This window comes from Melozone crissalis, unplaced genomic scaffold, assembly GCF_028551555.1.
Source record: "Melozone crissalis strain CALT ecotype California unplaced genomic scaffold, PUWL_Pcris_2 ptg000033l_1, whole genome shotgun sequence".
NCBI lineage: Eukaryota > Metazoa > Chordata > Aves > Passeriformes > Passerellidae > Melozone > Melozone crissalis.
Genome location: NW_026535811.1, coordinates 7,168,884 through 7,181,569, shown reverse-complemented (window position 1 = coordinate 7,181,569; position 12,686 = coordinate 7,168,884). Strand labels below are relative to the sequence as shown.

General features: G+C 48.7%; 1 protein-coding gene across 5 annotated transcripts in view; it reads right to left on the bottom strand.

Moving 5' to 3' along the window:
• Positions 1–138: 138 nt before the first annotated feature.
• The window catches only part of WASHC1 (WASH complex subunit 1), a 57,815-nt gene continuing 45,267 nt past the window's right edge, over positions 139–12,686 (bottom strand). For 3 of the 5 annotated variants that reach the window (XM_054282080.1, XM_054282081.1, XM_054282079.1), the window contains exons 3-11: positions 11,045–11,156; positions 10,206–10,352; positions 5,696–5,832; positions 4,663–4,798; positions 3,436–3,640; positions 2,815–2,979; positions 2,453–2,611; positions 1,814–1,882; positions 141–1,280 (exon numbers count right to left, since the gene is read on the bottom strand). In XM_054282080.1, coding sequence (XP_054138055.1) covers positions 1,129–1,280; positions 1,814–1,882; positions 2,453–2,611; positions 2,815–2,979; positions 3,436–3,640; positions 4,663–4,798; positions 5,696–5,832; positions 10,206–10,352; positions 11,045–11,156 — 1,282 coding nt within the window. In that variant the 3' untranslated portion in view covers positions 141–1,128. Of the gene's footprint in view, positions 1,281–1,813; positions 1,883–2,452; positions 2,612–2,814; positions 2,980–3,435; positions 3,641–4,662; positions 4,799–5,695; positions 5,833–10,205; positions 10,353–11,044; positions 11,157–12,686 lie in introns of all 5 variants that reach the window. The other 2 variants (XM_054282077.1, XM_054282078.1) reach the window with 2 other exon arrangements.

Genomic DNA, 12,686 nt, shown 5'->3' with positions numbered 1-12,686 from the left:
GGATATTTGCTGTTCAGTATCTGAATGCTATGATGGTGAGAGAGCCTTCAGCACCACAGTCAGGAGGGAAACTGCTTGTAAGTCTGAGGCAGGTGAAGAGAGTAGCAGCAGGCACCTACTTGTTTACAGCTGTTAAGGTTTTATTTAAATTGATTAAATACTTTCAGTAAAAACACTCAAGTATGGCGAGTATTATTTAAGTACACTTAAGTATGGGGAGTAATTATTTTGACTGAACACATGGTTTTATCCCATCAACCACCAAGTGTAGGAGGCCTGACTGACCAATGCCATCATTGAGCTTTTCACAGGAATTGTGAACTAGCAGGCCACTAATTTATGTCATATTGGAATAACGCAGAGTGGTAATGGAGCAGCTGTGGGTAAGATTTTTTCTCACCCTCTTTCTGCCTTGCTTCAAGCAGCCAATAGATTGAAGCAGTTCATTCTTACAAGGGGAATAAAGATATGGCCACAATACAGCACTTCTCCTCTGATCATGTTTAAGCACAGGATTGCTTTGCTCTTTTTAACCCCTAAGCTTCTAAATTCAAAGTAACTTCTTGAATTTAACTTTCCTGGGGGTCTTTTCAGGGTTATGGATCAGTGCTGGAGGGCAGCAATAACACCAGGGACAGCCACATAATCCCTCAGCTGTTCCCAGCTACCTCTGTCATCCTGAGCAAGTCTCATCCCAAGAGCCCTGTTTGCTTCTTTTCCAGTTTCAGCAGCTGGATGCCACCTCTCCAGGCTCTTCACAAGGAAGAAAATACTCATGGCACAGAGCTGTTACCCACTCCCTGTATGTTAATTAGCCCCACAGGGAAGGAAACAGCTGCCTCTGAGAAACTTCCATTGTGAGTCACCTGCCCCTTGAGCAGGTCCAAACCCTGTGGTCTGCACAAGCTCTGCCTTCAGGGAGGGGAGCACCTGCTTCTAGCAGCTGGTGCCCTCCAGCCTGTGGTGCTGGGCTGTGAGGCTGGACAGCTGGGCTTTCCTTTTACACACTCTTAATTAATGACACTTCCCACTTTTACCAAAGTGAAGGCAGTAAGGACCTCCTTCCTTCAACTTCATGGAAATTTTTCAGGCAGCAATAGTTCCACACTAATACTCAATGGAGCCCATCTATGACTCCCAGTCATCCTCATCCTCCTCACCCACGGGCTGCTGTGGGGGTGGCAGGGGTGGTATTGAGTCCGACATGCGAGCAAAGGCGCCGGCAGGACTGCCAGGAGCATCCGTGTTCCCAGAGGCTCCTGGGCCTTTCCCTGAAATACCTGGGAGGGAAGGAAACCACAGTGAGTCACACCTGGGGACTAGAGACCAAAGAGATTCAGCAAAGTGGGGGGAAAGCCATGCTCTCACCACCCAGGTAACCAGAAGAGCCAAGATGTTTAATGCCAAGGTTTAACTACAGCTCCCCTGAGCAAGTCCCTGCTGTTGACTGCCCAGCACTGAGGTATGACCTTTGATCTAAATGCCCCAGAAACCTCCCATGGCACCTCAAGTGCCCGTATGGGCAGTGGGCTCAGCTGCCCAAGCACTGGATTAGAAAAGACACTGCTGTCCCTTCTGCACAGGCTTTCTGGGTCCATCCTCTGAAACATATAAACCCCTCCAGTGCCTCCAGCTGGACTTGAGGTGGAAATTCCTCTGCTCATTCTCTGTAAAGACACTCCCAGCTGTATTGTGGTACCCTGCCCAGGAAAATCTCTGTTCCTGTGTCCAAGGCTGTGGCTGACACAGCCTGGGTACCAGGGAGTGCTCTCCCTGTTTCCTGGGGGAAGGAGCCCACACTGCAGGACAGTACCTTTGCGCCTCAGCACCAGCTTGTTGAACAGGTCTGACATCAAATCTCCACCTTGTCCCGTAGCTCTCACTGAAACAGAGCAGAACAAGTCAGTGAAGAAAGATTAGTCTGAGCTAAGCACTATGGCAAAAGCATTTCCCTGCAACACTGCCTTCAGATCAAAGAGAAAACTCCAAACCTCTAATTTTGTATGACACCCCAAAACTACAGTCCATTTTCAGGTCAGGAAAACACTAGGCACTGCTAGCAGGGTTAATGGCATCTCCTGGGGAAAACCAAGAGTGGAATTCATTGAGGAATGAATTGAATTAATTCCATTGAGTGGCATTCACCTCGGCCAAGGTTCCTTAACTGGTTCAGCCCTGTCCCCCAGGGTTTCATTTGTGTGCCTGCTCCTGTGCATCACATGTGAAACTTCCCCACAAGCCCTGGGACAGATGCCCTTTGGACCAGTGGGGTTTAGCAAGTGCACAGAGCTCTGGCTGAGTGGTGAACACCTGAGACCTCCATCAGCCTGTGAGGAGACAACTCCTTTCTGCTCTGTGAGTTCACTGTGCTCCTGCCTTGCCTGCTTGCCCCCAGACCCAACACCTCCCCACCTGGAGAATGAAAAGAAGTTCTGCCAAAGAGTCTCAGCACCTTGTTCTTGTTCCTTCTGCTTCTTTTTCTCCAGCTTCCTCTCCTTGACGCTGCGAAGGTTGGCCTTCCCAATGCCCCCGGCCTGGCGGATGGACTCCAAGAGACTGGCACGGCCAGTGGAGGGGTTCACCACCTCCTTTGGGGCTCCTTGGACTGAAGCTGCAGGGACAGGAAGGACAGACAGCATCAGGGTCAGTGCATCAGCTACAGGCCCAGCCAAATTCCCATGGCAAGGGCTACTCCAGTACCTTGACAGCATCTCATCCCACTGCACATCCTCCCCTGCTGGAATGCTGGGAAGGCCCCCAAGGACACAGGTGAAGGGAAGGAGGCTGTGCAGCTGTGGAGGAGCCCAGCCTTACCTGCAGGCACTGTGCTGCTGCTCTCCTCACTCCCTGCCTGAGCTGCTTCCAAGGGTGCCATGGGCTGGGGCAGGGGCGGTGGAGGAGGCACCGGAGTTGGCACAACAGGAGGCGGAGGGGGAGGTGGAGGGGGAGGAGGTGGCAAGAGCTTAGCGTCTTGGAGATCTGAAATATTAAAGAAATTGTATCTGAAGAGTCCCAGTTTCAGCTCAGAGCTTCACACACCTCAGCAGCAACAGATCAGAGTCCTCAGCACCTGCAGCAGAGCGCTCCTGCCCTGTGCTCCATCTTTTAACAGCAGGCAGGGCCAAGGCAAGAGTCTGAGATTCCCCTACTCTCCCTCCCCAGCTGCATCCCACTTGCACAAGGGCATCCCACCAGGCTCACACACACTGTGCTCTCTCCTCCCTAGCTATGCAGAGAGAGGGGGAGGGAGGTAAAGGGGCTACAGTCAGGCCAGAACTTGAGCAGGTTGCAGCTTTCCCTCAGGCCTAAACCAGAAGTGCAACGTCCATCATCCATCTTAAAATTTCTACCAAGGGACTTTCTGCCTCATTTCTACTTTCTAGCAATCCCTGCCTTCCTCCTACATGGGGTCCTGAGATCAGAGATTGAAAATACCTGGTTGCAAAGGCTCCACAGACTCAGTGTTGAAAGTGGGCAGCTCTGGAATTGCACTGCTGGGGGCAGAGGGTGCAATGCCAGGGCCCAGGTCAGCGCTGTACATGAGGTCTGCAGCAATGCCAGGCAGGTCTGGCAGGTAGGAGGGCACATCAATCTCAGGGACCTGGCCCAGATCTGGCACATAGAAGTAATTTTCAGCGACCTAAAGAAACCCAGAGCAACAAGGTAAGGCAGTGACTATGTGCTTGCAGCAAACAGGGGCACTGCAGGGAACAATTCGGGCAGCAGCCAGAGCTGGGCTGGGGTACCTGGGTACATCAGCTACCCCTACAGCTCTGTGCTTAGAGGTTACCTCCTGCAGACCAGGCTTGGGGAAGGCAGACTGCAGGAGGAGGAAGTGCAGGACCCTTCTTAGTTTCACAGTAACAAGTGAACTCTGAAGGGTTCACACACTAATTGCTGCAGTCTAAATAACCAGTCCCTTCTCCTCCAGAAGAGGGTGGTGTCTGAACCATTTCAAAGATTAAAATGCACAACCCAGTAGTTACAGGGGTCTGCTTTTGTGTTTAACACACAGGCAACACAGTAGTGATGGTGCACGGTGAATAAAGAGTTCACTATATACATTATATCATTATATACATTATATCCTCCAGTCCTACATGATGAGCAAATGATTCCCAGGCTCCTTTTCCCAGTCCCAGCAAAGCCGGTACAGCCCAGTTATGGCCTTTATAAGGTGCCAGGTACCAGTCACATGTTGGGGCAACTGGGTTGGTGCACTGCCTGCCCCTTGTGTACACCAAGCACAGCCCTTTGCTCAGTCTGGCTGGCCTTCTGTTTGCACCAGTGGGCACCCCTTCCCAGCAGGAATGATGGGGATCCCACTTCACCCCAGGGACCTTCTAGCAGTGGCACATCACCCTCAGACTCTGAGGCTCAGGAGGTGGCACAAGGGAGCTGATATCCCATCCCATTACTCTCCTTTCACCACTCAACAAAGGCTTGAGCAGAGAGAAATGCCTGCCAAGTGTGAGGCTTTTGTCTCACTCATCAAGCTCACACCAGGAGCTCAAGCACAAAACCAGGCAAGGTCCTTCTGATAAATGAATACTCTGCAGCCCTGTAAGGGGCTTTTGTCCTACCTGCTCACCACCCCATCAAAGTCCTTTCTTTTCAGAGAGCTGAGCACAACCCTCTGGAATGTAAGCAGCTGCCTCTCACCTGTCGGTCTAGCTGTCCCCTTTTGGTGATGGAGAGAGGTGCATCAAAGAGCTTCTCTTCTGTCTCTGTTTCTAGAGCCACATGGGTCTTGGTCACTGCTCCAGCCAGGGGATCCAGGAACACATACTTCTTGTACCTAAGGGCAGAAAACAAGGATTTTAGTGAGAGCCAAGGCCAGAAGAAACAATGTACACAAGAGGGCCTTGGAGGCAGAGACCTGACTTCACTCATAAAGATGGAACATGTTGGGCCTTTCAGGTTCCTTCTTTTAGCTCCATTTTCCTGCCTTTTCCCTCCACAACCAGGAGGCAAGCAGCTCCCCACCCTGCCAGTGCAGCCTCCAGACTAATTCTACAGCAAAGTCCCACTGTAGTGCCACCAGAACCAAGCTCTCCCCTTTTCACCACCTGGCCTGAAACCGTCCTACAGCCTGCAGCAGGACACCAGTGATTTTTCACTCAGGGTCCAGGGGACAGACAAAAAGGAGAAATGATCCATGGCTCAGGAGAAGAAAGACAAGGTCAGCAGCTGAAAGCTCAAGAAGAGCCTAAAGTAGTTCTTCAGTAAGAGCAGAAAGAAGAACCATGATGTGAGTGGAAAAGGGAACTGCAGTGAGGGAGGTGGTGGAGACATTAAAGCAGCAAAAGCAATAAAGTAATGCTGTGAGGAGTTGTCAGGAGAAGCAGCAGTACCTAAGCTGGCACACAGGGCAGAGAAGAGCAGGCATATCTCAAGGCTGGAAAGAAATTAGATTAACAACAGGAAGACCTAAGCAAAAGAAAGTGTAAAGTTCGGTTGAATCAGATGAGTAGAAGATCAGGTATGGACAAACTAACTGCTTCCACCCAAGGCAAAGAGCAGGGAAGGTTCCCAGCTGGAAGCCAGCAGAGATGTATCAAACCCTCTCCTATCAAGAGCCTGATAGGTACCATCCCCAGGAAAGCAAGCAGGTACTGCAATGCCTGAGGAAGGGAAAGCTCCTCTGAGGACAAGCAGGGGCAGGTGAGCAGCACAGCACTGCTCCAGCTCTCACAGGTTCTCGGTGGTATTGAAGAGTAGCAGGGAGCTGAGGGAGCTGATGTTCCTGGGAAGGCTGCCCAGGCCTTCTTCTGCATCGTCCTCCTCGTGAATTTTGGTGCTCACGCACACAGGGAAATACTTGAGCTTTTCCTGCAAGAAGACAGACAAAAGGTGGTGAGACACTAGAACCATGGCTGCTGAGGCAGCTCTCCCCAGCCACCACACCCCACACTGCTGGATGCACTGCATGGTCTGGGAACCCTGCTGCTCCCTCTCTATCTCCCTTTGAGCTAGGAAGTACATGGACAACATCGCAACCCCACAATCATGACAAGTGTTGGCAGTTCAGACTGGCAGCAAGTGCTTTTGGTGCTGTGGATGGGTCATGCTGAACACACTCTGGCAAATATCCACCAGAGTAAAACCACCTCTCTGGCTCTGTAGTCAGAGGCAGGGATCAAGCACCACAGCCTAAAAGGCTTTTGTTACAGTGTCTCCAATTACCACACATTTTCACGCAGGCAGAGTTCCCCACACATCTCTATTACCTCCCCTCTGTTGCCTTCACTTGATGTTTTAAGAGCTGTGATTGCACAGGTGGGGTAGGCAGGAAGGCAAAGGAAAAAGAGGTTAGGAAAGAACAGAGTGCCTGCACTAGGCAAGAGATCAGGCAGAAAGGAGTGCACAGGCTGGAACGTGTGCCAGATGGTTTTGCAAAGCCTGAGGGATTTGCAGGAGTTTTCAACTCTAATGAACTGAAATCTTCTCTCTCTCAGTTCTAAAACTTCATGCATAATATATGGAGCTCCCTTTCGAAAAGGACTTATTACATCTGAGCTGCCTGACTTTTATAGAGCACAGGGGTTGCCATCCCACATCAGAGCAGTGCTTCAGCTGCCGTGACAGTGCCCGCTGCCACATGCTCTGGGGATGAAGCTCAGTGCCCACAGCACTCTGCTCCAGAGGGAGCAAAGGCATCAGTTCCTGAACAGAGACACTTTGGGATGAACAAACCTCCACCTCAGACCCCTCTGCAGACCCCTCCTCAGCCCCTTCACAATTCTTTCTTCACAAGTAAGGCAAGCAGCAGCTACAAGGTAGTCAGTGTTCATACCAGGAGAAACCAGAGCACTCTGCCAGGTTAAGCAACTCGCCACACCTGTGGTTTTCTTCTGCCACCACTCCAGACACTGCCCACAGCTTCCTACTGCCTCACTGCTTCCAGCATCCCTGCACCACCCCATTCTCTGAGTCCCTTTCCCCTCCTTGTACTTGTATGGGAGAAATGGAGACCACTGGTGGTTCAGTTTTAAGACCACATCTCAGGGACAGAAGCAGTTCCTGTTGATTGAAATTTCAGTCTTGAATCTGGTAGCCAGAAATCCAAGGAAATGGCTTAGTCACAGTTCAGTTAATCCACTAAGAGTTTATATGATGCTCTGAGACTATAAAATGCTATAAGAAAGGACCTGTAAGGTTTTGATTTAATTCAGGTTCCAACTTGTGAAAAATACATTGAAGTTAACACCTTCTATTTTTTAATGGAAGCAAATAGGCAAAAAAATATAAATTCTTATTTAGAGATTGTAGAAGCAGAGACTCAAAAATGAAAGTTCTTTTGATCATTAATATTCATTTCCCAATGTTTAATTTTTTAAGCATGAGGGAGTACTGACTCTTTTTGCCAGAACTCTTCAGACACACTTAGCCTTCAAGTCATTTATATATCTTTTTAATTCTCTCTTTGTATACTTCAGTTGGCACTGGAAGATTGTGCATCACTTTAAGGGTGTAGTGAGAAAATAACCATTACCTACATTTACTTACAAACCTCATCTAAGGAATTTATAAAAGCACTAAGCATGAGTATTCTGAAATGTGAAATATAATCCTTTTAATTTAAATGCCATCAAAGTGCTGGTCTTACTCAAGTACCTAGATACGCTCTGAAATTTGGAACTTCCACACACTGCCAAAAATATCCTGCAACTGTGAATTCCACAAGTTAAGGTGCCATTTAAAAATTAGTTTTCTTATAGGAACATTAAGTTCTTAAGCCAAAGTTTGGCAACCTTGACATACTAAAGTCATGGAGGTTGCTTGAAAGTTCAAACATCCCAACCTGGGGTCTGGCACCTGGCAGGATCACACCCCCAAGGACATTTTCAGGCATTTTTCTTCTAAAGAACCTACAGTTAAAAATATTTAAAGTCATTCTGGTTCTTCATTTAATTAAACACACACTACTACAAATGGAATTCGTGGATGTACCAGAAATCCCATTCCCCTCACACCAATGGAGTGCTGAGGCCAGCTGGGAAAGTATTTCAAGATGAGCAAGTGACAAAAACCTGGTTTAGGCTCCACATGCCTATGGTGGCTCTGGGAGAGGCAGAATTCACAAGGACATGCCAAGTTACTGACACTTTTGAAGCTTAGCAAGGTTACTCCAGCAGTGGGTGGCAACTTTTGCTTGGACATCTTCCCATGTGCAGCACCCAGACACAGCTCCCACCACAAAGGGAAGCCCCACAGCCAGCTCCCTGCTGAGCCCTGCCTTGCTGCTACCCCTGCACTGTGCAAAGCAGAGGGATTTCCAGGCTTACCACTAGCACTGTGTTTCTGGCACTCTTACCCATCAGTGCTTACCTTACCTAAACAGCATCCTCTAAACAAATGAGTTTTCACTTGCTTGGGGTTGAGGGGGCAAGAAGAAAATCCAAGGGGGAAGCATTTAAAATCAACTGCAGACCCACACACATTTCCAACTCAGTTGCTTACCCCCCACAGCAAAAACCCTAAAGGCTGAGCACAGGCTGCCACCATTTCCCCTCAGACTGACATCAGCAGAGTTTGCTTTCCTGATGAGGTGCTGTGTGCACGTGGAGTTTAGCAAAGACCACTGTGACTGCTCACAGCAAAGAGGCTTCTCTTTCATCAGAACTGAAAACAGGCAGTGAGCCCCTGCTGAAAGCCCTGAATAATTGAGGAAAGCCTAAATGCAAACATTAGACTTCTCCCTGTCACATTTCATTACTGCAAGGCTCTGTGCTCAGCTATGGCTGAGAAGGGCCTGTCCCCCTGGAATGTGGTCAGAGCTTGGCCATGCTGAGCCTCACTCAGCACATCAGCCCCTCCATCCTTCACCACTGACAGCAGCATCCCCACCCCACAGAGGAGCTCGTGTGTGTGAGCTTGGCAAGAGTGAACACTGCTGCATGAGGCAGACTCAGCAAAGCCAGAGAAAGATGAACAGTTCCAAAAGAGGATCAAAAGATGGGTCACAGGAGGGGAGCAACAAACATCCCCCAGGGCCTGAAACAAAGCCCCTGTGGTGATGGCAGCTTTAGTCACAAGGGCAGAACATGGCAGTGGTACAGACTGACTGGGACTGGAAGAGATGGCATCCCAGGCACATGGCTGTGGGGAATGGCATGTGCACCATTTGCTCTTTGTGGGATACAGCATTTTAACAGCTGATGTTCTTCTCAACCCCTTCCCTGTGCAAGGGGCTGTACTTCAGCACCAGCCCTTCAGGGTGGGAGCCCATCTCCCTGCCTGCTCCCTGCCTTCCTCTGCTCCCCTCCACTCCAGAGGGATGTGGCCACCAGCCAGACAGACTCACTGGCCCTGGCAGACACCAGCCTGTCCCATGCAGCTCTGCCTGTGCCACTGCCAGGACTGGAAGGAAGCAGGAACCCTGCTCATGTTTGCCAGCTCTCCATTTGGCCAGCAATACTGCTTCCTTGGCCTGGCTGAAATATTCATAACTACCTCTCTGTGTGAAGTCTCAACTCCATTAACACTCAGGGAAGTTTAGCATGATAAATTATTCAGTGGCAGCTTTATTTTTGGCCAAGTCACACAAGGATGAGGAAGGAAGTCTCTTTAGGGGTGGAGAGCAGGGAAGTTGTCAAACTGATCCTTAACCTGCTAGGAACAGCACATCTGCTACTCCTGACACAGCACATACACAGCAACTTTTAAACTTTAAGCACAGCAGCTCTTCCTCCTGTCCTTCCAACCCAGGGACAATGCCCAAATGCAACGATTTCCTGGGGCAGAAAAATGTTCTAATGAATGTCTCCTTTTTCTCCTGACACACTCACAAGCCTTCTTACCTTCCTCCTCTCACCAGAAGTTATATCAGAGCCTTCAGAAACTATTTCTGAAACAACTCTGAGCTTGATCCCAGCTGCTCACTATGCACAGCCAAAGCCTTGAGCCCAGGCAGCAGCACCCACCAACACCACTGCAGGAAACAGCAGCATTTCAGGAAATGGAACTGCTCCAGACACTTGGCAGTGCACAGCCACCCAAACTCTTGTACTGACATGGCCCTCTCCAACTGGCACCTCCAGAAGCTTCCCAGTCTGACCTCACACCCTCCCCACTGACAGGCCAAATGAAAATATGTTCTACTCCTAGCTTATGTCCCAAAGCCCTGGCCCACTTTATCAAAGAGATTAACAGCCTCCAGGTTCTCTTTGCTTGTCCTTCCCAAGGTCTGTTCTCCTCCTTACCTGCAGAGCTTTTTCATCCAGCATTTGGTGTTTGCTCTGAATCTTGTGTCTTGGCCATTTCTGTTTAGCTGGGTCTTCTGCACCAGCAAAAATTGAACTGTACTCCTGCAGCCGTTCAGGGGCTGGATACTTGGCACTGGAAAACACCTATGGAGAAACAAGGAGGGACTAAAAAACCCCAACAAGTAGGCAATCCTACAAGGCAGACACACATGGAGAGGAGCAAACATGCAAACTGAGCTGCCAGTGGACAGCCTTGGAGTCAACAGGTTCCTAAGGGCTATGTGCATAGACCCAAATATGTACAGGCTGCCACTTCTGAAACTGGAATTCCAGAGCTTTTCTCTCTCTATAAAAGGACTAGGAGATCACTGGTAAAAAGGCTTCCACTGGCAGGAAAGGAGTTGGAAATACTGTATAAAATGGAGCAAGAATGGGGAAAGAAGGATTTTCACCAGTTTTACATGGCTCAATGGGATTAAGGTGCACTAAAGGGAGTCTCTCTGACAGCAGCTTTCATTCAAGTGTCTATGAGCCTGAACTGAAGGAGTTAGTTAGGCTTAGCTCAGCACATTCTTTTCTCTTTCTCAGGAAGCAGCTGGGACAGAAACCTATACAGGCTACATAAAGCCTGGAGCTGTGTGGCTCATGGGTCTAAAATTCATCCATGGGCCAATCAGGAATGGGATTCTCACCACAATCCTGCCCAGCAGTAAGGCATGGAGAGGTGAGTGGGCAGCAGCTGCAGCAGCTGAGCACCTTTTCTTCTCCAGAGCTTATATCAGGAGCAAAGAAAGAAGGAAGAGAAGAGGCCATGGAGCCTCCACTGCAGTCACTACCTTAATAGCCTTCTTGCTGCCCTTTATCTTCTCAATCTTGGCCTGGGCGAGGGTGACTCTCTCCCCAATCGCCCGCAGCTGTGCCCGGCTGGCCTCCACCCGCTGAGAGATCCTGGGAAGGAGGCAAGAACACTTGTTGAGCTGAACAATCAGTGGTTCTTTTCAAAACAGCACTTCCCAGCCCCTCAGAGAAGGCTGTGAATCTCAGGGGAGCGGGTTGTTTCACAGTGAAAACAGTGATGGTTGAGCCATGCTTGTATCCATCCCATTGAGAGCCTTAGGTACTCCAACATGAATAGGATTAATCCATGACTCACAGCGTGATGTTCCTGTGGCTGTTTGGGGCACAGAAAGATGGAAAACACAGGGATCGTTTAATTATTGCTAAGCAGATCTTAGAGTCAAGGCCTCTTCTGCCTCTCTTCCCACCACAGGGAGATGGGAGGGAATACAGTCAGGACACCTGATCCCAAGTGACCCAAAGGATGTTCCAGACCACATGGCATCATGCTCAGCCTATAAACTAGGGAGAAAATTGGCTGGGGTCTCCTGCTTGAGGACTAACAAGCTTCATCAAGCTGGTGGTGAGCAATTGTTTTTATTTGCATCACATGGCTTTCTTGTGTTGCATTTCTCTCTATCTTTCATTATTTTCCTTTACATCATCATCATTATTATTATTATATAATTTAACTGTTTTTATCTCAACCCATACCACTAGATCATCATCAGAATGCTTTGGGATGCTGGGAACAGGCATCAGCTACAGCTAATGATGGAGTCACCTTCTCAGAGGCCTCCTTCCCTATTCATAACCAGCAGATTCTCCTCAGCTACAAGGGTAAAAGCTGAAAAGTCTTCTGAACTTTTACCCCAGTTCCACTGGATCATTCTGTGCCTGTGAAAAGCAATCTCAAGCATTGTCTTTAAATTTCACTAAGAATCTCTCTTTGCTTTTGAGGAGAGAGCTCTCATGCTCTTTTCCTGCTCTAATTCCCTTCAGTAAAGAATTTGAGATCAGCAGTGATCCATGATTCCCAATTCCAAACCATTCCAAAACCATGTTTTCCAGTATTTTCACTTTAGGCAGCATATTCTCTATTATAGTATAGAAATATAACCTCCCCTCAATGCAGATAGTGAGAAACAGCAAGAACAAGCAGCCTGTTCTCCTTGTACCATTCTAAAAAACACCCCTCACTTTCTCTAAATTTGAAGTATTTCTGTTTGTTTATAGCCATGCTCTCCTCTTCCTGGAGGTATGAAAAATTCCTCCTTATGCATATGGCATGATAGCACACAGCCTGTTTCTACCTTATTCTGCTTGGAGTGGGAGATGAGCAAAATTGAACCTCATGAGATTCTCCCTCTCAGAATTACTCTCCATTACCCCATTTTATTTTAAACACAGTCTAACAGCTTGTATTTTGTACCAACACTGAGTACAAATCTGTTCATGATTTCCTTCCCACACCCTCCCTCTGCCTCAGTGGAGTAACTTCATATCAGTTTTACACTTGATAGGTTCTCAGAGTAGTTTCGGTTGTTCCTTTCAGTCTGCATTTCCTAGCACCTGTCTGCAGCAAATTTCATGTGTCACAGGGCTGTCCCATTGCCTCGTTTTGTTCAAGTGTGAGATGCC